Source organism: Lissotriton vulgaris, chromosome 1_1 (assembly GCF_964263255.1).
Source record: "Lissotriton vulgaris chromosome 1_1, aLisVul1.2, whole genome shotgun sequence".
NCBI classification, from domain to species: Eukaryota; Metazoa; Chordata; class Amphibia; order Caudata; family Salamandridae; genus Lissotriton; species Lissotriton vulgaris.
Genome location: NC_141685.1, coordinates 409,736,679 through 409,761,345, shown reverse-complemented (window position 1 = coordinate 409,761,345; position 24,667 = coordinate 409,736,679). Strand labels below are relative to the sequence as shown.

The following is a 24,667-nucleotide window of genomic DNA, read 5'->3' as shown; positions in this document are numbered from 1 at the left end:
ACGCATGGACATCTCTATTCTTTGCTTACTAACTCCATTCTCACCCTCTGCGGGAAAACAATCTAACAATGGAGTCTGTCCATGTGCACTATCACCGAAAGGAGGAGTCACCTACATTGTGACTGGAAAAGACTTCTTTGAAGAAAAACAACTTGCGAACTTCCGGATAAACACTAGATGGCAGGAGTATGCAAAGCATGTGAATCTGCAGCTGTACATGCCAAGAACAGATGTTTACTGGGTAAGTAACATTATTCATCTACTTTCATAGCGAGCTCAAAGCTTATCTGGGCAGGCTAAAATATTAGAAAATAATATATCTTGTATCTGGATAGCTATGCACAGTCACATTGTGATGATTTGCTAGAGATAGATGAAATGGTCTGATCAGTTAACCTTGATAAACTTTGCCTAATGAGGTCAATGGTGTGTGACCTGTTTAATGAGCAGTATATTATGTGTAAGGGGATACATGCAGGATTTTGTCACCAGTGCTTTCTTGTACTCCTGCTGCTGCTTCAAAAAGGGTTTTCTAGTGCAATTGGAAATCTGTAGAGTGTTAAGATGAGCAGTTAATCATGAGAAACTGCGACCACAAGGTAAGTATTCTCTGTCACTTGGTCTCTAATGTTTTCTCCTGTTTATAATGAATAGTTTAGGATGTCTCATGTCGTAGACGGGTGCAAGCACGAGTCCAACTAAAAATTGGTAAATGATTTTCAAATATCATGAATTGAAGATGGATGGGCCAAGGTTGGAAAAATTAGGATTGCAATGGTGAGGTAGAATATTTTTAGCTGTGCAGATCTATTTCATACACTTCTTTTGTGTATGCCGACCTAAGCAATTATTTGAAGTACAAATGTAGCCCGTAACAGCTTTATTTTTGCAAAATTGTAAAATATGCAGTATTGGTCAATACAGATGAATAGAATAAAACAAAGCTTAATTTTGCAGACATTAGACCACGTTCCATGTCCACTTTACACCTTTTATTTGTATTTTTGAAAAGTATCATTATGTTAGCCAATATTTCTGCATCTGTATTTCATTCTTTTTGTATTCCTTTTTCATTAGGAAAAATCTCTGCCTGGAGTAGTGATGGCACTAGTGTGTAATGTGTTTGACATGCTGTATCAACTTGCCAATTTAGAGGAACAAAGGTAACGTGACATTTCTGATATGTCTTCCAATTTCTACATTTGCCCAACTTGAGACGTTTTTGTTCATATTCACTTAACGATACCAACACATAATATTCTATCACTAAACTTGTTAAAACTGCATGATTTACTGAAAATACTATTCTTTTTTTTTTTTAGGATTACGGTTCGTGTGCGCAAGCTTCTGTTGTTGATTCCAACCGATCCAGCCATTCAGGAAGCACTTGATCAACTCGATTCTCTTGGAAGAAAGGTTATACGTTTGCCTTTATTCACAATTTTAAATGTAGTAGCCTTATGATAACCTGTTTTTACCATGGTGTTAGCTTCATCATATTTCATAGTTTCTACAGTACCTGCTTTTGATTAGGAAGATGGATCCTGCAACACACTATTTAACAGAATGCAAAATAAAATTGAAACATTACTTTTCCTTTTAAAAACCTTCGGTCAAAGCTCTGCTGAAGAGCAAAGGGCATCAGGCTCTAACTCTTGAACGTACTTGGCAACCCAAAATGGCTTGCTTCAACAGCAGTTGCCTTACTTCTGATTTTCTGCTAACATCTCTTATGGATTTCCTTTGTCAGAATATTTCAATTGTTTCGTCTACAGAATTATTTTAGGTTTCATTTTTAGAAATTCTCCCTCAAGCGGTTGTTGCTCCTGTGAGAGGAATGGATGTGTAAACATTCTGTTTTTCTTCTGATCCTTACAGTCTTCCAGTTCTTCTTGTCCTTATTGTTCCACTTATGATAAAGGACACTGTGTGGTGGCAGGCAGACCGTGCATGTGTTACGTTCTGCGCCCTCTGGCTGCTTCAACTGACCTGCCAATTTTAGCATCAATATGGAAAATTTAGGAACTGTTTGCGGAGCCTAGCATGTGAGGGCAATGGCTGCCCTCACAGCCAGTACCGGAACCTCAGTCATTTTGCAGCCCTAGGGAATGTGATGGCTAAATCCATGCTCACTGAAAAGGACATCTATTGGTATTTCCTCTTCCCTACAGTCAGCAGCTACTTAGCTGCTCTGTTTTCCCCTGCAGGACTACACCCAACCGGTAAGGGGCAGCATCTCATTATTTATTTCTCCCTTGCTTGCAAGTCCATCTCTTCAGATTGATGGATACTGTAGATCATTCAAAAGGGATATACCCTTCATTTCATGTCCTTCCCTCCAAGGATCCCTCGTCTCAGCTCAAGCTTTGCCCACCATGGTGGCATCATTATGCAGGAGGTAAATGTACTCCTGGCAAAAGGAACCTTCAAGAGTATGCCAGACTTGGAGAAAGGCAAGGTGGTTACTCCTGCTACATTGAAGGCTGAAACACTCATACCCATTCTGCACTTTCAGCCTCTGAATGTCTTTTTATGGGAGGAGAAACTCAGTGTTCACCATAGCTCAGGTTCTATCTGCTCTGGACCAGGAAGACATGGTGTCCTTGGACTTTCAGGACTCACATTTTCATATACTCATATTGCACTCGCATGGACGGTACCTGCAGTTCATGGTGGAGTCCGAATACTTCAAATTTACCAGCCTACCCATCGGGCTCACCTCAAACCCTTGGGTGTTAACAAAGAAGATGGCAGTGGTCACAGCTCATCTTGGCAGTCTGTACCATCATGACTGGCAGCTCAAGATTGGTTAGTTGCAAACAGTCGTGGACTATCTTCAGACTACTATTGTCTTTCTGTCATCCCTCAGCTTTTCCATCACTGTACCACAGTCCCATCAGATGCCCGTACAGGTGATGCCCTTTGTAGGGACTAACCTGGACACTGGCGTTTAATGGTCACAGCGAGTACGCGGCATTCAGCATATGACCCCAATGTTTTGGACTCATTCCTAGGTCTTGGTGGAGATTATTCTTCGTCTTCTTGGGGTCCTAATCTAATGCATTTTCTTGTCACATGCACCAACTAGCACATGCAAGGACTACAATGGAACTTTAGTTTCACTGCCTATTTCACTGGGTCTGATCATCCTGCAGCATCTGTATGATGGAGGAGACAGCCCAGGACTGCCAGTAGCGGCCGACAGAGAGCAGCCTAGCTTGTGGTAGGCCACTCTCTATCCCCCACCAATAGCCTTCTGTATTGACGAATGAATTGTCTCTGGGTTGATGGCGAAAAAGTGGAAATCTGGAGTCTGTTTTTTCCAGAAGGGTGCATGTCCCATATCAACCTGTATTTGCTTTGAGCTATAAAACTGGCCCTGAAAGCCTACCTACTGACAATAAAAGGTGTAGGCTGCTGAGATTGCTCAAAGGCAATATGATTTCCATGCAACAAGCACGTTGGGGTCTTGGACCCTGGGTTAGGTAGCTGACCAGCTACTTTGTTGGGTCTCTGAATGTAAGAGCAGTCAAACTGAACAGTAGTCTGATGTTCGATCATGAAGGGCTACTTCATCCAGGGGTGGCTCCGGACATCTTTAACTAGTGGAGCATGCCCCAGATAGATCTTTGCTCAACAGGTAGGAACATGCAATGTTGAGAACTTTGGACACTGGGATTTCCATCAAGAAGGGCATCGGAAGACATGTTCTGCCTGTGATGGACCACTTGCCTCGTGTACACTCCCCCATTACCTCTACTGCTGCAAGTTCTGAAGAATGTCGGGACTGACTGGCCCAAGTCATCTTGATAGCCCTGATTCAGGGAAGAGAATGTGGCATCCACATCTCTTAACGAGGAGCATGTGCCCTCTGCTTTTGCTACCCCTTTGACAGGATCCCCTGTTACTGCAACAGGACAAGGTTCTGCACCCGAATTACCACATTCTACACCTCTGTGTGTGGAGATTAAATGACAACTGAGCAGTTTTGATTTGCCAGTTGAAGTGGTAGATGTGATTTCACTCTACGAGACGCCCCTCAACCAAATCCATTTATTCGGCGCACTGGGAGCAGCTCGTTGCCGTATGTAAAGAGCATCATCTTGATCCTTTACTGGCTAAATTATCAGATGTGGTGTTTTTGTTGTTAGCCCAACACGGTTTTGCATTGGCCACATTTAAAGACTATATGCTGTTTTTTTGTCGTCTTTGTTTGTTTGCCAGATCAGCTTTCCTTCAAATCACATATTGTAATGCATTTTCTGAGAAGCTTGACAAATGTGTTTCCATAAAACCTTCATCATGCCTCAATGGGCGTTAATTTGGTATTCACATTTCTCATGTGCGTGCCATTCGAGCCAATGCACAGCATACATGGATGAGCTTTATGGGGATGATTAGCTTTATGGTGGGTTTGTCTATGCAAAAACAATAAAAGCAGTATAGAAGATGACTTTTCCGAGGTGCATAAGGGCTGACTTTACCATTGTTGACACCATGTACAACAGTCTTTGTTGGCAACCACTCCCATGACCACCACCTTCGGATTCCCTCACTACCATCCTACAGTGCCTCTCTTCATCTCTTCTTAGTCTTTCTCATAATAAAATACATAAAATAAATATTTTAAAGTGCTAAACATTCCATTGTTGTCAGAGCGTTTTATATCACACACACACACATTATACAGTTTAAGTGAGTTATAAAAATGTACAGGAAACGTTATTTACAACAATGAGAACTACAAGGTGTAGAAGTCACGAGCCATCCTTACTGGTAGGTATTATATTTTAAAAGCGCTTGGTATGGAGAAACAAAGGTGATGATTTACTAAGACTTCAGTCAGCTCACTAACCAAAGTTGCTGTACTGCTTTGTGCGAAAAGGAGGGAGCACAACGGTACCATATCTAAAATATATGGTGGTGTTGCTCTGTCCTCTGAAATAGTAAGTATACCTTCTCTGCTACTATGTGATGAAAACATTCTGAGAGACTTCTGACTGCAAATTCCTTATCTTCATTACTCCCCCTGAAGTCAGACTGTTTCTGGATAATCTGTAGCAGTACCCCTGCCAGCCAGCATGTGCTGGCGGCGGCTCTGCTTCAACGTCGTTCTGTGCTGGATGTGACATTCAAGGGCCTACATAGGCGACACTTATGCATCCTGACATCTATTCTTTGCTTTCCTCGCCTGCAGACATGGATCTGCTGCTATCCCCTGTCTCAATGAGACAATATCTAAAACATTGAAAAATACTCTAAAGTGCGCAAAGGAATAGTCCCGTCCTACATCTCCAGGATACAAACCCTGTGGTGAATGTTGCAACCAAATGACCGGCCCACATGTGATTTGCCTGTTGTGCCTAGAGTCAGTGCTTGTAAGAAAAGGCCTCTTTTTCTATGATAACCCCTTGTCTTTCAACAGATGCTGCTAATATTTCGACTCTTGAGTGCAGTGAGGCCTTCTTACCAGACTTCAGTGCCCTGACCCTAAAGAGTAGGTCGACTTGGCTATACCCAATTCCCAATGGCTAACTTACCTGTAAGTTCTCAGTAAATTTTACCATGGTATCCAGGGCCTGTAAGTTAGAGGGTACCCCATGGCTTTCAGCACTCTGCCACCCTGGAGGGTCACCCAAGTAAAACAAAACTGCCACTGCAGACTGGTGAAACAGACGTGCACTGCTAGCCCTACTTTGCCATTGAAAGCAATGGCAAAGCCACCTCTTCCTCTGGACATGTGTGTATACCCTCTGCATGGCAGACCTACCGAGCCCTAAAGGCAGGGTGCAATACATGACCAAGACAGGACATGTACTTTACATGTCCAGACAGTAAAGCATGCAGACCAACCGTTTTTACTGTGGAGATACTGTCACACAATTGGCCAGTTCAGGGTTACACACTGACCCTGAACGATGCAGCGAAGAGGACACTCCAAGGTATAAAACAGATTGTTACATTAAGCCCGACTTGTATCTCAAGTCAAAATAAATGTAACTTGTTGCCTTATGCAGCTTTAGCAAAGCTGCCACTATGATACCTTTCAAACTCCTCTGCCATCCTTGGCACACATGGAGCCTGTTCCATGAGCTATCTTTATGCCCTCCTGGAGAGACCTGCTAACAACTCTCAGGAATGAGAACATTGAAGTAGTGCAGGCCAGGGAGGAGTCATCTACGCACTACTTGAAGCCACTTTAGTGTTAACACCTACATGCTGGCCTCAAAGGTAAAGCTGCCTTTGAGGGGCAGATGTGTAGCAGATGTGTGCGGGAAGAATCTGCCCCATAGTTTAGGTAGACAGGCTGGCACCGAAGGCAAAGAGGGGAAACAAGTTGCCAAACTGGGTTCTGTAGAGGTGTGTAGCCCTGAGGTTGCCACAGCCCGTGGGAGGGATTTGTGAGGTCTGTGAAACAGGAAATTCGTGTCAACTTCTTGGGAGTGGGCAGACTGGAGCATCCTGTGATAGCAAGATGCCACACATTGGCTACTAATTGCATTCTGCCCTACGGGCACTTTCAGAGCAGAAGAGGGTCACTTCTGCACCCAGACCTCAGATCTCTACAGACTTGGAAGAAGTCTGCTGCCCTTAGGAACCTGCAAAGAGAGGCTGCACTGACGGGTGAAGAGGGACTATGTCTGCCATGACCTGCTCAAGGAGAAGCTGTCTCAATAGCTCAGTCAAGACAAGAGAACTCCAAGGGCCAGCTGACTGGTCTCCTGTTCGCAACACAGAGATGCAATAGCTAAAACAGCCTGCTGGGGCAAGTTGATGGCTCAAAGTCCTCAAGCCACTACCCTACTCACAGAGTTGCGCACGAGTTCACTGAGCCCCGGAGTGCTGTCAAAATGTTGCTAGAAACCTCAGAAGGCAGGTTATCTACTCAATAAGGATTGGCCTGTGACTGTGACAACAGGTGACTGGACTACGGCCATCCAGTAGAGGACTTTGTGGGACGTCGACCCTGCAACCATGACCTGCTTACCATCTTCAGGTCCCTGTAGGAAGACCCCCGTCGACAGCATAGCATTCACAGAATCTGTGGAGCTTCTTCATCAACCTTCATCCTTTGCATCAGTGCCACTCCATAGGAATCTATTGCAACGCAGATAAAGTACATGGAACTGCTGGTAGACTGCTTCGTCTCTGAAAGTAACTTATCTTGAGGATCTTGCTTGTCCCCCTGACTATTTCCCTGATGGAATTGGTAGCCCCAAGTACCTGTAACCAGCTGCATTGACACTTACCCAAGTATCCCTTAAAAAGCTTTCTAAGTGTCCAATTCGCTCACTTTGCCAAGGATTGTTCGTGGTTGAATGAAGTTGCTTTAATTTATTTTTGCTATTAAAGTCTATATCTCCCGAATCCTCCGATGGATCTTTTTCATTATAGTGTCTAAATTCCTATAAAAATGCAGTCTGTTTTTTAAATTGGTATCTGATTTCTTGAGTGTAAATTTTTTCTTCAGTTGTTTTCCTGCTGTTTAAATGCTTAACACTTTGTTCTTTTATGTATGCCTTACAGCTCAGTGCCACCGCTACCCAAGGTTCAGCTGAGGGTTTTGCAGACAAAACCTACTGAATCTAAAGGGGTTGATAAATGTATTACCCGGTGAGGTTGCTTAACCACACCATATAATACACCCCCATTTCTTCACAGTCCACAACTCGAAGGCTTGCAGTCATTGTACCTTGATGTACCCCAAGGCTTTTCGAGGCCAGAAAGCGAAGCATTGAAAGACCACGCACTTGCAATATCTGGAGGTCCTAAAATAGGTTCCTGTCCACGTTCCCGAGGTCACTCCTGCGACAGATCGTCTTTACCATCTAAATTGTGGTGCATATCCAAGTAGAAGTGGTCTCCCGAGGTATAAGGCAGTCATTGTGCCTCAAGGTCACTCTCCCATAGTTATTCACTTATTCCATTTCAGAGTCGATTCCAACCCTAATTCCACAGCAACTGGAATTTCCAGGGCTGCCTGGGATGCCACAGGAAATAGAGGACTTCCACAATGCCATTCTGCAACTTATTTGCATGTTGCCGTCTCCTTCTGACCCAACTGTGGGCCCAAAGGAGCTTAGAGGCTACCCACCTGTCCTTCTGCCGGCTTGTTAGTCCTCAGTGACAGCTAGGCCCTCTGGATCCGCTCAGGGCTCCAATACTCTGGATTTGGTACCAGCACCACAACACACACCAGCATGTGATATGCCCGTGCCATTGACTGTGGACGATGACTGCCCACCCAAGACACTGCTGATGTGACCTTGACCCAGGCCGTGTGCTCTATTTTCTGATAGAGACTTCTAACTGTAGAATGGTCGCTTCAGAATGTTCTCCAGTCGGACTGAATCTGGAAAATATTGAGCAGTTTCTCCGCACGCTGTTAGGTAGTGTCGACAGCTCAACGTTTACGTCCAGACGAAAAGGAGTGAACCTTCATTTTCAGACATTTATCAATATTCTTTAGAACATGTCCCTCTCTCATTCACGTATGGTTATTTTGGGAGATTTTATTCCCGGGGCCAATGGGAACACAGGGTCTGCACACAGACTTCCTTCAATCGAATCTAAACCTGTAGCAACTGGTAAAGGACCCTACTCATCCTGGTGGTCACATTTTAGATTTAATCTTCGCTTAGGAAAACGTGGCAAAATTGGGGGCCATCTACCCTGTTTGTTGGACTGACCACTTCCTTGTTAATTTTTCGATGGCCTTCCCTAATAAGAACTCAGACTCCTCACCCACGCTTAACTTTTGCTGAGGCAGGGAATGGAACAAATTGTCAGACACATCTAGGGAACTGCCAGTATTCAATGATATTCATGGGTATGACGAAAATAAATCTGTGGAAACAAACTACTCAGAATTCTGTCAACGGATCACTAAGGTCCTTGATCATTCTGGAAAATTGTTTGAAAATAAGCTCAAAATAAGCTCAAGCCATCAGCCTCTTGGTTTAATGAGAACCTAAAAAACTTAAGGAAAGGCAATAAATAGGCAGAAAGAAAATGGAGAAAACGTTATGATGAAGTCGATAAATTAGCTCTGAAGGCTGTATTGGGCAACTACAAAAGCGAAATTGCTAAAGCAAAATCCGGGTTTTTCGTTAATACAAATCTAGAGGCATTCAACAAAACGTGAAGCATTTTTAAAATAGTTAATGATCTGTCTAAACTAGACTGCCTAAAAAACAAGACTATTGCGACTCAAGAACTTTGCGATAGCCTTGCCACTTTTTTTTTAGGAGAAAATCTCTAACCAAATAATGGCCTGACAGCGAATCAGGAACGTAGAAGTGATAATGAGCCCAGACCACACTAGTAATGGTCCTAGACAAGCTTAGAATGCTGGCAGACAGGGGTCAGTCGGCAATTTTGATCCTACTGGACATGCCTGCCACGTTTGATACGGTCAACCACCAAATCTTATTAAGGCGGCTCAATGAAATAGGGTTGGAGGGTTTTGCACTGAAATGGCTTCAGTCGTATCTTGAGAACAGGCAGCAAGCAGTGGCCTTTCCTCCCTATCTTTCAGAATTCAGAACCATTCAGCATGGTGTTCCCCAAGGCTCGTCCATCAGCCCAATCCTTTTTAATATCAATGTGCAACCGCTGATCCCCATCATCAAATCCTGTAATATCAAGCTGCTCATTTGGTCTCTAGAGAGTAATCAGTCTATTCCACTCAGCAACTTTCATGAATGCATGCAAAGGACTACTAGATGGCTTACAGCCAGTTCTCTGCAGTTTAATGAGGGAAAAACGGAAATTCTGTACTGCACGGCAAAAAGTCCCTCGCCTGCTTCTGGTTAATTCTGGCCTACTCAGGCGGACACACCTCCCACACCGGTGGTAGCAGTGCGCAATCGAGGGGTAGTTTTTGACATGCTGAGTCTAGAAAACCAGGTAAATAAAACGGTTGGAACCTGCTTTTCCCTTATCAAAGCACTGCTCAAAATTCTCCTAATGCTACCCATATCAGCCAGGGCTCTTGTGGTGAGAAGTGTTATCTTGAGTAGTCTTAACTACTGCAGTGCCCTGCTACTCGGTGCGCCCAATTTCCTGATTGTGAAGTTACAAAGAATACAGATGATTGTTGCTGAGTTAGCCTTAAAGCAGCTGCGCAGTACTTCTGCCTCTGCGGCTCTCAATCAGCTCCACTGGCTTCCTCTAGCACAGAGAATCCAGTTCAAATCATTATGCATTGTCTACAAGGCTCTGCATGGGCGTGGACTGGTGCCACTGCATGACAAATTTGTCTGGTATTCCCCCGAAAGAAATCTTCGATCCTCTAGTTGTGCGGCCGCTCATCTATGGAACAACCTCCCACATATCCTCAGGCAAGTAGAAGAGTTCCCCCACTTCAGGAGGAAGCTTAAAACCTGGCTCTTCCCTAGGATGTAGTGTAGGACAGTCATCCGATTTGGTAAACTTGTATAATTAGGGAGGTACCTGTAAAGCTCAACGCCAGGATACCCGTGGGGTGATGGTGCGCTTTATAAGTTTACGTTACATTACATATGTAGTGTCCGTGTAGGTGACACTCAAGGATGCCAACAGCAATTCTTTTTTTTTTTTTGCACTAACAGTGTGGATTCACACATCTACAGTGGTTGTTTTCTTACCACAATTTCAACCTTTTTGTTTAGTCTTTTGAGCTATTGCTCACAGTGTGCTAGGGACATGACCCTCCCCCCAACAAATCTGATTTTTAAACCTGGTGGGGAATGCCACAGACAGATGTCGGGTTTTGATCTCCAATTGGTCTGTCTTTGGTGCCTGTGGTTGGACCACAACTCCAGGGCATGTGTCGACTGTTGGTCGATGCACCCAAAGGGAATCCGAAGTGAGCCATTAAGCTCCTAATGGCGTAGCACAAGAAGGCACGGTCACAGAGTCGGTCTTGCGATCGGGCATCTTCCAAATCGTAGTCCAGCAAGTCCAACAAGACCAAGAAGTGCAAGAAGAAGTTGAAGCATTCTTCAACTTCCCTAGCTAAACCTCGTGCTTCTAGGCCCCACTACTGCTCTACTTCTGCAGTGCCGGAGATTAGCTACACTCTGCACCTCCCTGAATTCCCGTAAAACTGGAGAAGACTACCTCCCAAACTAGAGAGATCTGTCAAGCTAGGTACCACCGGCTGCCTCTGTCTCACCTTCGGTCCCCATGAAGCCAAGAAATGCTTGAGCTGGGATACTGCCGGTGAGTGCGCTCCCAATGCCAGCTAGATCCTCTGGATCTGCCTACTGATCTGGAATGACTCCGCACGAGGCCGAGACTTATGCCAGAGCATGTCCTGCCAGCGCGTGGACTTGAATTTTGGGGGTGACGAGGATGACTGCTACTAGTTACATGACTTCCTCTGATAAACTGGTCTAATCCTACCATGAGGGCTACTGGTATGAATAGTTGGGGGATGTCAGTGGACTGGGCATGTCTCCAGATTTTGTCTCGGTATCGGCTCCGGGACCTACTATGGAGGAAGGAGCAACCTTTGCCATGGTAGTGAGGAGGTCAGCGGAGGTTACTCAACCTGTAGTTCTCCTCTATCCAGGTCAAAACCAGTGTCTTGACAAAGGTGTTTTATCTGTGGCTGTTCTCTCTGTAGTTACTCCTTCAGTTTAATAAAGCCCTCACCGGCATTCCCTGGGGTCTTGAGCCAAGCCCACATAGGTGTTCAACGCACAGGACGATCGCCTATTACCACTGACCTGCTCCTAAGGTCCCATCTTTTCTCACCCAGCACCCGATCCCTAAGAGCCTTGTAGTACAGACCTTGGCCATCAAAATCAATACTAGCACACACCCTACCACTCCTACTGACAGGGAATCTGAGGCTGGACATCTTCTAGAATATAATTTTCTCTTTCACCATTCTAGCATTGCAGTTAGTGAACACATCATGCCTCTTGGGCTGGAACACACTCAGTTTTTATGGACTGTTCAAGTGCTGCCCATTGTGTCTGTGGAGGCACGAGCCATAATGAACCAGGCTGATCTTGACGGCTGGAATGCAGTGAAGTTCACTGTCCGATATTGGTTGGTCACCATCGACTTGCTGGCCATGCCATCGCTTCCACAGTGGCACTTCACTGACACACCTGGCAGAGATCAACTGGCTGCTTGCGGAATGTACAATGGTCTGTAATGGGCATGCCCTTCGATGGCTGTCGCCTGTTCGATAAGACAGATACAGGGCTCGATCGCTTTAGGGGAGTCGGTCACTGCCAAGTGGCTGGGATCCTCCCTTACACCAGACCAATCACTCTGTTCCTAGCGCCCCTTTGTGGCTATAGTAGGGCCTCTCGGGTACGTCCGCAAGACCAGCAATACTCCTAAGGCCATCAGACTTCCCAGCCATGGATGCAGCTCCCACAAGGGATGTGATACTAAGAGTCTGTGTAGTGTACAAATCCCCTGCCCCTCCTCCAAGTTCCTAAAGCATGCCCTCGACACAGCACAGTCCTTCTGTTGGCATTGGGATCTAGCACCACCAGTTAAAGTGGCAAGAAATAACATCAGACAAGTGGATGCATGAGATTTTCCCAACAAGGTTACACCCTTTCTAGTTCTGGAAACCCTGCCAATTTTGCTGCCTGTCTCAGATAGGCTGACAGAGAACCTCTTCTACCTTCTTAATCAGGAGGTGCAGGCTGTTTCATCCAAAAGAGCCACTAGGAGGTTACCTGCATCAGAAGTAGGACATAGTTGCTATTCCTGCTATTTTCTGGTGCCAAAAATGAAAGGAGGGCTTCACCCTCCACTAGATCTTCTCCCTCTTTATGCCTTACTATGAAAGGGAGGTTCAAAATGCTTACTCTGGCCCAGATTTTGTCTGCCTTGGATCCGAGAGACTGGATGGTCGCGTTGGACCTCCAAGAGATGTATTTTCACCTTCCCGTCGATCAGGTCAATATGCATTCAAGTGGGCTCCTGGTAGGGCGTTAGCATTTTCAGTTTGCTGTGCATCCTTTAGGTCTTACCAGCGCTCCTCAGTTGATCACAAAAGTGATGGCAGTGGTAGCAGGGCATCTTCTGAGGTCAGGAATTCCTGTTTTGCCCTACATTGGCTGTTGAAGACCGGTTCACCCCAGGTAGTGGTCAACCACCTCCAGACCATGGCGAACCGCTTGACATCCTTGGCGTTCACTATCAATGTGCCGAAGTCACACCTGACTCCTTAGTAGATGCTCCACATATTGATGCCATTCTGGACACAGTGCAGTTTTGTGTCTGCTCGTCCAGAGAAGAGAATCCTGGGCATTCTCACTAAGATCCCGATGTTTCAACCTCTGTTCAAAATCTCAGTGAGGATAACTCTGAGGCTGCTTAAACTGATGGCCTCCTGCATCCTGCTGGTCCACTACCCCAGACGGCATATGTGGGCTCTGTAGTTGGATCGGAGCTCCCAGGGGGTGCAGCACCAGGGGATCTTCCCAGTCTGGCCAGATTTCAGAGGAGACTGAGAAAGATCTTCAATGGTGGCTGCAGGACTGTGATTGGGTTAGTGGCAGACCCCTCTCCTTGCCCCACTGAGAGCACATAGTAGTGACCGATGCCTCGCTTCTGGGTGGGGAGCCCATCTGGAAGAGGTGGAGATCCGAAGTGGCTGATCTCCGGCAGATGCTCGGGTCCACATCAACCTTTTGGAGCTATGAGCCATCCGCTTGGCTTTGAATGCCTTTCTACCTGCTACCAAAAGGAAACTGCTCCAGGGGTTCATGGACAACACCTCCGCCAGGTGGAACTACAACAAGCAGGGTGAGATGAGATTGAGGATTCTGTGCAAAACTACATCTAAAAGCCGATTCTGCACCGACCCTCCCATCATCCCTATTCTGTGAACTTGACTATTTTCACAATCTAGGAATCTGCACACTTGTCACAGCTAGTTTGATTTTTGACTCCGTATTTGCTGGTGCATAAGTCAACTGATGTCTGCGTGCATGAGTAGTGGCCCATGCAAGTCACTTCTGGCATGGGCGACGTTGACGCCTAGTCGTAGATGCCACCTCTTGGCGTGAAGGGGTACTGCTTCAAAATCTTCCAGTTCCACTCTAATGCCTGAGGACTATTGTAAGGTGAGGAATCTGTAGGTAGATGGTCAGTACCAGAAAAGGCATTACTGAAAATAAGTTGTTCTTCTATAATGAGGACATTTTGTAAAAGTAGGTTCAGAGTGATGTGCTCAGCGATGTTTCATCAGCCAGGTATCGAGTTTCCAGGCTGATGAGCTCTGACATCTCATTTGCTTTATTTGGGCCCTGAGATGTTCATTCCGCCTTGTTTTCACTGCAGCTTCGAAAATGCTGTAGCAAAAGAATTCATCTGATAGACATCTAACCACAGATTCCTTACTTCAGAATCCTTCCCAGGCGTGAGACTGGATCTAGACTTTTTTCCCCCATAGTAGGCCCACATGCCGGCAGAGGGCGTCGTGCGAATCTCTATCGATGTTGTCCACTGGATGTAACGTCAACGGAGTCCATATATACCTCCCTCGTTTATGTCTGTTCCTTTTTTCCGCACTTGCAATGTGTTTTTTCCAGGCCCTTCTAGATGTCTTGTTGAGAAAACAGTATGCTTTCTTCGAGTCATGTCGTCTGGGTATAAACCCTGCAGAACTTGTGATAGACACAATCATGGATCTGCATACTGTCTGTTGTGTCGTGGAGAACTTCACGACTCCGAGGACTGCAGTTCCTGCCAGCGGCTTTGACCAAAGGCATTGAAAGAGCACTGTATGAAACACTTGGTGGCGCCCATTTCTGAAAAACTGCGTTGTCATTCTTCACCGAAGTCTAGGGACCTGTCGAGGAGTCTGTCGGGTGAATATTATTTTTCCCTGCAAAAGGTTTTTGGGCATCAGTCTTCCTCGTGTGCGCCCTCTGGTCCCAATGAGGTAGAGGTGCCTTGGCTGAATCCTCACAGGCGGGTTTGTCCTTGGTGACAGTTGGGCCCTCTGACTCCGCTATCTGATTCCAGAAGGTGCCGGTGCACAGCCCTTGAGGGTTCAGACCTTTGATTACCATTCAGCCTATGAAATCGGCAGCACTGGTTGGCGTCAACCCCGGGGCTTCGGAGTCTACTCAGGCATTGACTAAATTTGTTATGGGCAGGTTTTCTCATGCTTTATGGGTCTCTGTGGTGCAGAGGCTACCTTCTCTGTCAGAGGAAACCAGGAATGAGTTATTGCAGGTGGTACAAGATGGCGGGAGGTGGTAAGATTTACAATCATATGTAGAATAGACTCATTGATTCTTTGGACAGAACTATGTCTCAGTCAGTTGTTCTACTCAGGCATGCATGGCTGCGTAAGTCTGGGTTTTCAGAGGCTGTGCAGGAGAGTCAAAGATCTAACGTTTGATGGTGTCCATTTATTTGGAGGACAGGCTAATTCGACATTAAGAGCTGGTTAGTCCTCTTGAGCTATTTTGCAAGCAAGATTTTGGTGTTTGAGCTGGTTTAGAGAAGTATCCGCACAACTGGGTTATGATATGTTTCATCTCATCCGTCCAGAATAGTGTTTGCTTAATACAAAGATTTATTGATACCTAGTGTTTTCAATCCTGGATAGGGGGGATTATAGAAGTTGTGTTCCACAATAAGTGGTTTTCTTGGTTATTCTGCTCGCTTTGGAAGTACTAGACTCTATCAATGAGTTTTTCAGTGTCTAATTTGTGCTGTTGTTTATCTGAGCCCCGTTATATGGAGCTCACGTTTTGATTTACTGTTTAAAAGAGTTGAGGCTGAAGAGTGATACTATTATGGTATATACTATGCTCTATGTGGGGTATTGTTTGTATGCTATCGCGAGCATTTTTAAATGTGCATATATATGAGACTGAGACGAAGGGAATTCAGGCAAATTCTCAATTTCAGGACTCTGACTCCGTATGGCCTCAATCAGAGTGAGGAACTTTATGTACATCTATGATTGTAATGATTTGTATATTGCGAAACAGAAAAGACACACATATATATATATATATATATATATATATATATATATATATATATATATATATATATATATATATAAAAAAAATAAAGGGGAAAAAATGAAAAGAGAGGAAAACGGAAAATGAGGCATTTACATAAGGACTATAGACACAATTTGGTAGTAAATTATGAACAAATATGTAAATTAAAAATAAAATGGGAAGTAAGAATGTTAGGAATCCGAAATAAAATCTAAAAGAGGAGTAGTGACAAGGCCCACTGGAAGGCATGATAATCATAATTCGTACTTATAAGTAAATATAATTACAAATAAACTTCTGGGAAGAGCCGGAAAAACCTACAATTATGGGAGCTCTCCAAATAAAATTTACAGTGCTCACTGTAGGTTCTTTGAATTAAAGTGCTTAAGAAAAATAGCGAAGGTAATTAATCCCATAAAACATTCTAATGATACAAAATATAATAACGGACAAACATGTAAATAGTTAAAAATACTAATCACCACCAAAAACTAATAAACATATAAACAATAAAAAAATATGCAATGGTAAATGCCTAAATGACAGAAACTAAACACACTGTTAGACATAGGTTTTCCCCAAACATATAACAACCGGGGTATTAAGGTACTACAAACACCATAATGCATCTCTTAAGTATTTGTTGCACTTTTGTATCACATGATGTGGTGAAAATGTTTTTATTGGTTAACTTTGAAAAGCAACAACTAACCGTGATCAAGCTATTGAGATAGCAAAACGCGTTGGTTGTCCCTTTTAATCATCGTGTGCTGAATGGATTAAATCGTAACTAAGGAGAAAATGCAAACCCATGAGTGCGTTTTTATTGTGATTCCCTTGGGAGTCTTGTGGTATATATATATATATATATATATATATATATATACACGCACACGCACACGCACACACACACACACGAGAAGTTCACTCAGATTATGCATTATTTGTCTCAGGAATGTGGAGTGAGTTCTACTCTGTGTTGGATTAGTTCTCTATGGTACTTTTGTATTAATTCCCCTTTGGAGCCTTGGGGTATATGATTTGCCCTTTAATGAGAAGCATAGGTGCAAAGTCCTCTTAATAGACATGTTAAGTGTCTATTGTGTGTTTGTAGGGTGTCTATACCAAAGTTTCTTCTGACTATTTCACAGAAGGTATCTGGTAGTCTACATTAATATTGATGTGGCTTCATCTTTTGTCTGTTACTCGCCTTCCGCTTACAAGATGGATAAAGCTCTCTACATCTACTGATGTACAACATTATTCTGGTGAACACTTGCGATTATTTTACAATTTAGGTACTGTCTTACGGCCAGTGATATTTCCTGGTATTATATCATGCTAATATAGATATTCAGGAAGTTATAGTATTTTAAGTGATTCTATTCCTTCCCTTGGAAAAGGTTATTTAATATTTTGCCCTTTTCCGGGTGGTCATGACACTGCGTTATTACTAAACATTGTTTCTTTGTTCTTGAAGAACATTTCCATCTAATACTGTATTATTTCTTATCTGTGAAGAAATAACATAGATTGATCCTTAACGGGGAGAAGAATGGGCCAAGAAGACTTTTTTTCCTACCTCCAGGATCTTTGCTCTCTTTAGGGTCTTTAGGGTCAATTCCTTCTTACTATGTTTCTGTCTATAGTTGCTGGTAGTCAACTCTTTTCCTGATTTCCTACCCCTAGGGGCTGTAAGTTGGGTCGCACATTGTGAAGTGTGGTTACTAGAGGGTTAGACAAATTAACCCCTTCCATGCTGATGACCGCCCCCAGCCGTATGCACTACTGTGCTCGTGTGCTGATGACGGCTGGGGGCCGTCATGACCTCACCCGCGCTGAAATCTTCAGCACAGGAGCAAAATTGCAGCTGCATGGAAGGTGTTAATGTTCTTTTTGTTGTTTTCGAATCCCTTTTCTTAAATTTTAGATGTGGGTATTTTACCAGACTGTCGGTGGATGGTCTCCACATAAACCAAGGTCTTGTTCAGACCTTTGTTATAGGTAGGTTATCAAGCTTCTTTGTTGTTTTTGTTATTTTTTTCGATGTTATGCTACCATTGTTTAATGGTGGTTTTCTAGGCGGCTTGCCATTACCCTTATGGGTTGGATGCCATTGTTTTTCTATAGATATGAATCCGCTTTTGTCACGTATTGTTAAGTCACTGTTCTCTGCACATTATGGTCTCTTTACTATCTTTTGATATAAAAAAAAATCTTGGTGGATACATGGGCGTTGATGTTTCTTCTATGTCTTCATATATGTGTATGTACTTTTGTGTATATGGGATATTCTAACAGTCCTTGTACATCTCTAATTCTTTTTTCTGTGGAAGGACTGCTTCTATGCCAACAGCGACTAATGTTGCGTTTGATTTCATTTTTATATAAAATTTGTGTTAGATGCATATGAGCTGCAGATTACATACTGTGCATAGATGGCCACCTAGTGTTGGGCCCGGATGTTTGCAGTTTGTTTTTGTTGTAGAAAAGTCTTTGGAAGTCATAGGATAGGTGACTCCTCCTTTGCATGATACTGCGCATGGGCATCGGCTCCATCCCCAGATTGTTTTTTCCGCCACCGGGCTCGGATGGGTTTCCAGCGCTCCGTGTTCGGACCGATTTCCTTCGGCGCGCAATCCTCACCAACTTCAACAATATAGTTTCGAACACGTTTCCAGTCGAAGCTACTTTTCAACATCGAAGCCTTCGATTCCGGTCGTCAACGACGGCCTTCGGGCCTAGCTAGGCCTCGACTCCAGCTCATGGAAAGGATGCCATTTAAAAAGTGTCCTCAATGTGGGTCGAACTTTCCCCACACCAACCTTTATGAGGTGTGTAACCTTTGCCTCTCCCCGGAGCACAAGGCCAGAGACTGTTCCGCTTGTGCCTCCTTCCGCTCCAAGACGACGATCCGGGACAGAAGAGCGAGGAGAACAATGGCTCGATCTTCAGCTCCGATTCCAGACGATATCTACGAAGAGGGCATCAATGTCCCAGAACAACATGGCCTTGACAGCAACTCCGAGGCAGAAGATTCCGAAGTCGAGGACATCACTCCAGCACAGCGGGGCGTGAGTAAGACAGTCGACCCCCAACCTTCCTCAACACATTCAAAAAAGGCTTCGGTCACACCCTTGCCCTCGGGCTCGGGTGCACACTGGGACACTGCTTCTACCGCCCCTCCTTTGGGCCCGGCTAAGAAGCTCGCTAAGCCTTCCGGCAACTTGGGCTCGAGTCGGCCTCCCCACGGTGCCGGCGCACACCTACTGGCACCGAAAAAGACATCATCGGCTGCCATGCTGGCATTGAACCAATCGGCGCCGAAGCATACTGCTAGTCTCCGGTACCGATATCCAGGTCGGAACTAAGCAAACACGCTTCGGATTCAAAAAGACCACCAGAACCGAAAAAAACATTGGATCCGAAGAATGCATCGGAACCGAGAAAATCATTGGAGCCGAAAAAGGCACCTACTTCTCCTGTTTAAAGACATTGCCAAACAACACGCTTTAAAACCAAAAGAAGCCAGTTCGGTGCTGAAACCTCTCTCTGCATCAAAAGATCGGCCTCCTGCAGAAGACTTATTTTACCCAGACCTTGCACAAAAGACTCTGGTTAAAGATCCAACTACTGGTCGACTAACTCTAAGTTAAAAAAAAAACGACCACTGGATACACCTGCACCGGCTCCTCATCCAAAGAAGGACACGCCCACGCAAGATGTGAAGATTGGCTTCTGTTCAGACGAGCAAGGTCTGGGGAGCTTCTCCTTTGCAGGGAAGCTGGAGCAAGACTGGAGCAACCAGGCAAGCGTTGTTGATTCAAAGTATTCGTCTTCGTAGGGCTCACTAGCCAACCGGCTAGCAACCGGGAAGACTCATCGAGCTGAAATGAAGGAGCGTGCCCCACGCGGCACTCGTGGAGTGTGGAGGGCTGAGCTTCGGTGCAAATGCTGCTCGAGTCTGGGGCTTCTCAATCCCCAATGCACAACTTCGAGGGTACCTCTGAAGCTGCACGGTTTGCAAAAAGCAAGTAGTCCAGGATGTCTGGTACCACATCTCTTGTGTCTGCCATGGGTCTCAGCTTTGATGTGGATCGGAGTCGGAGACGTCTGGAAGTCCAGTTCCTGAGTCGCTGAGTCTTCGGGTTCCGGCGGGAGCGTCGACCAAGCAAATCGGCAAGTTACTGGTGGTGCCTGTTTGCACAGGGTGGTCACTCCTTGACCCCAAGGGAGATGTCTTCAGTCTTCCACTCCGGTGCCTTTAGGGATGCCTGGGTTCAAGCCCTGTGACAACTGTAGCCGACTGATGTCGGTTACCGACCCCCACCATCGGTGCCTTTATTGCCTCGGGGCTGACCATGATGACAAGTTCTGCCCCGACTGCCGGGCCTTGACGTCGAAAGCTCGGCCCCGCGCTGCTCGAGGATCTGGTCCAGGAGGAGGTCGAGGGGCCGGTCGCGGGGCCACAGTCATCACAGCTCGGCGAGTCGACACCACTCGTCTGGTTCAAAATCCTGAGGTAAGTCGAGGCACAAGAAGTCAAAGAAGCGACATCGCTCCCAGTCACGCCCGTGAGGACTAACCTCCTCACTGAGGTACTCAAACCTCAGGCATGCTCCTCGGAGCATCTCCTGCCGTTCAACAAGGCCCTCACTGACGTGCTGTTGGGCACCTGGTCCAAGCCCTCCACAGGCCTCCCTGTGAATCGGAACATGGCCCAACGCCACCGCCCGGCTCTTGGCGACCCCAGTTTCCTGTCCGTTCACCCCATCCCTGAGAGCCTGGTGATCCAGGCCTCAACTTCCCAGACCGCATTCCCTACCGCCCCTCCGGATCGGGAATCTAAAAGGTACGACCTGTTCGGTAAGAAGCTGTTCTCACTGAGTTTGGGGTTGCGGTCGGTTAGCGCCAAGACACCTCCGGGTAACAGTGCGCTCTAGAAATGTGAAAAATAAATAAATAAATAAAACTGCCTGCCTTTTGTGCCGTTACTCACTCTTTGAGGGATTTGGTTGCGGAAGTGCTGCCGCAGTGCCCGGCAGAGGTCCAGGCAAAGCTAACCCAGGCCCTTGCGGAGGGAAGGGACGCAGCACGATATTCCATACGGTGTGGGCTGTATACCACGGTCTCGCTAGTCAGGGCGATTGCAATGACCGTGGCGGTTCGCCGCCACGCCTGGCTGAGGTCCGCCAACTTTTCGGGCGATCTCCAAGCATCCCTTATGGACAAACCCTTTGATGGCAGTCGCCTTTTGGCGACAAGGCGGACAGCGCGCTGGAATGTTTTAAGGACTCCAGGGCTACGGCCAAGTCCTTGGGCCTCGGCCAATGCCAGCAGACTAACGCCTTTCGTCCCTTTCGTGGCCAAGGAAGGTGCGCCCCCTTACGTCCAGCTAGCCGCAGGCTGCAGAACCCACCTCAACGCAGTCGCGGACGTGGTAATCGCCATGGCGGTGCCGGGGGACACAGGCAAGGCCAGTCTACACCCGCCCCCGCAGCATCTGCCTCAAAATCCTCCTAGCCCGAGTTTTCAGGCCCATTCGATGCAAGTGGGGGGCAGGGTTCGCCATCACTTCCTCCACTGGTGCTCCATCACATCAGACAGGTGGGTGCTGCAAATCGTTCGAAGGGGCTACTCCCTCCCCTTCAAGGCAACCCCTCCAACCATGGCACTGCAGTACCACCGCATGTCGGGTGATCACTTGCAACTTCTGCAGGAGGAAGTTACGACCCTCTTGGCCAAGAGGGCCGTCGAGCGCGTTCCTGGGCCAGAAGTAGGACGTGGTTGCTATTCCCACCACTTTCTGGTCCCCAAGAAGGGCAAAGGGGGCCTACGCCCTATCTTTGATCTAAGGAGTGTCAACGGCTTCCTCCGGAATGAGAAGTTGAAGATGCTGACTTTGGCTCAGATCCTAGCTGCCCTGGACCCAGAAGACTGGATGGTAGCGTTGGACTTGCAGGACGCGCATTTCCACATCCCCGTCCTGCCGGCCCACCGGCGTTACCTGCGGTTCACGGTAGGCCACGAGCACTTTCAGTTTACCGTGCTCCCCTTCGGCCTTACCAGCGCCCCACGGGTGTTTACAAAAGTGATGGCGGTGGTTTCAGCTCATCTGCGCGGATTAGGGGTTTGTCTTCCCCCTATCTCGACGATTGGTTGTTGAAGGCGGGCTCGCCCCAAACAGTTGTCTCCCACCTCCGGACTACGGCCGATCTCCTGCACTCGCTGGGGTTCTCCATTAAATTGCCGAAGTCACACCTGTGTCCTTCTCAGAAGCTCCTCTTCATCGGAGCAGTTCTGGACTCAGCGCAGTTTCGTGTTTATCCTCCTGAACAGTGGGTTCGGGATATTCAGGCTCTGATTCCGGTCTTTCATTCTTTATCCCGAGTCTCGGTCAGGTTGACTCTGCGGCTCCTGGGGCTGATGGCCTCCTGCATCCTTCTGGTGCATCACGCCCGGTGGCGGATGCGGGCTCTGCATTGGGACCTGAAGTTTCAGTGGGCACAGCATCAGGGCAACTTGTCCAACTATGTCCGGATTTCGGGGGGCACTGCGAAACAGTTGCAGTGGTGGCTCACGAACTGCGATTGGGTCAGCAGCAGATCTCTCTCCCTTCCCCACCTGGAGCACGTAGTGGTGACAGATGCGCCTCTCCTGGGTTGGGGGGGGCCACATGGGAGAGGGGGAGATCAGGGGTCTCTGGTGGAGTCCCGGCTCCACATCAACCTTCTGGAGCTGCGGGCGATCCTGTTTGCACTGAAAGCATTCCTTCCCTCTGTATGGGGAAGTGTAGTGCAGGTGATCACGGACAACACCACCGCCATGTGGTACTGCAACAAACAGGGCAGAGTGGGGTCGTGGACCCTTTGTCAGGAAGGAGGCTCTGCTCCTCTGGACATGGCTGGAACACCAGGGCGTCACCCTGGTGGTTCAACACCTCGCAGTTTCCCTGAACGCCAGTGCGGACAAACTCAGCCGCCGGTGCATAATGGATCATGAATGGCGTCTGAACTCGGACGTGGCGCAAGGCCTCTTTCGGCAGTGGGGCGAGCCTTGGTTAGATCTATTCGCCACCGATGAGAACGCGCTATGTCATCAGTTCTGCGCGTTGGAATTACCAAGGCGGCACTCGCTCGGAGACTCTTTGTTGCGAGTGGAGCTGCGGTCTGTTGTACACCTTTCTGCCTATACCACTTCTGCCCAGAGTGCTGAAGAAGATCAGGCTCGACCGGGCCCAAGTCATCCTTGTGGCTCCGGACTGGGCACGAAGATACTGGTATCCCAAGCTACTCAGCATGTCAGTTGATCCTCCGATTTGCCTGCTTTTTCAGGAGTACCTTCTGTCGCAGCAGCAGGGTACGGTCCTCCACCCGAACCTGTCCAGCCTCCATCTCCATGCGTGGATATTGAGCGGCGGCAGTTGAGGCCATTTGACTTGCCTCCTGAAGTATTTGATGTGATTATGGCAGCCAGGCATCCCTCCACAAAATCGGTATACGCCTGCAGGTGGAACAAATTTGTGGCATGGTGCAAAGCAAAGGCTGTGGATCCTCTCTGCCCCCTTTCAGAGGTTCTCCTCTTCCTTCTTTCTCTTGCCCAGCAGGGCTCTGCTCTGGGCACTATCAAAGGGCTACCTCTCTGCCATTTTTTCCTTCTTGAGGCTTTCTGATCAGCCTTCTCTTTTCAAGTCCCCTATTGTTAATACGTTTTTGAAGGGCATCACGCACATGTTTACTCCTGTTCCTTTCGTGATTCCTCAGTGGGACTTGAATCTTGTTCTTACATTTCTGATGTGCGCTCCTTTCGAGCCACTTCACAATTGCCCTCTTCGTCTTCTTACTCTTAAGACAGATTCCTGGTTGCCATCACCTCTGCCAGGAGAGTGAGTGAGCTCCAGGCTCTTTCTTCTAAGTTGTTTTAAAAACGTGTCCTTCTTTCCTGCCCAAAGTAGATATGGCCTTTCACATTGGGCAGTCCATCACCTTGCCCACCTTCTATACGCCTCCTTCTAAGGATGCTCAACCGTCTGGACCCAAATAGTGCGATCTCCTTCTGCCTAGATCGCACATGCCAGTTCCGGGTAGACGACCAGCTCTTTGTTGGTTACGTGGGCACGAAGAAGGGGCAGGCGGTGCACAAACGGACCATCTCTCGATGGGTCGTGTTGTGCATCAAGGTCTGTTACTACTTGGCTAGGAAAGAGCCTCCGGTTGGGCTGAGGGCCCATTCCATTCCGGCCACGGCGGCTACGACTGTCCTGGGTCAGGGAGTTCCCTTTGCAGGACATCTATCAAGCAGCTACGTGGGCCTCGCTGCACACGTTTGCTAGACACTACTGCCTGGACAGCCAAGTCCAGAGAGATGGCTTTTTCGGCCGTTCCGTTCTCCAGGACTTTCTGGTGTGATCTTGGTCCGCAGACCCACCACCGGGGTTGGTATTGCTGCGGTATCTATTCTAAGGTAAGGAATCTAACACTAACCTGTTTTTCAGATACACAAGTTACTTACCTTCGGTAACGATATATCTATAAGAAACAGTAGTTAGTGTTAGATTCCTTACTGCACCACCCATCCTCCCCATTCTGCGGACCGATATCTAGGGTTAAGGTATTTCCCTTTGAGGGCCCTAGTTTTGTGGCACCAGTGTCGGTCTCTGGCATGGCTCTGCTTTCCTGGCG

The 24,667-nt window shown here is 46.8% G+C and overlaps 1 protein-coding gene across 3 annotated transcripts in view; it reads left to right on the top strand.

Moving 5' to 3' along the window:
* Nucleotides 1–24,667, top strand: part of USP24 (ubiquitin specific peptidase 24) — a 1,909,144-nt gene that overhangs the window by 543,207 nt on the left and 1,341,270 nt on the right. For all 3 annotated transcript variants that reach the window (XM_086952711.1, XM_086952716.1, XM_086952707.1), the window contains exons 28-29: nt 1,078–1,163; nt 1,323–1,416. In XM_086952711.1, the coding sequence (XP_086808837.1) occupies nt 1,078–1,163; nt 1,323–1,416 (180 nt within the window). The remainder of the gene's footprint in view (nt 1–1,077; nt 1,164–1,322; nt 1,417–24,667) is intronic.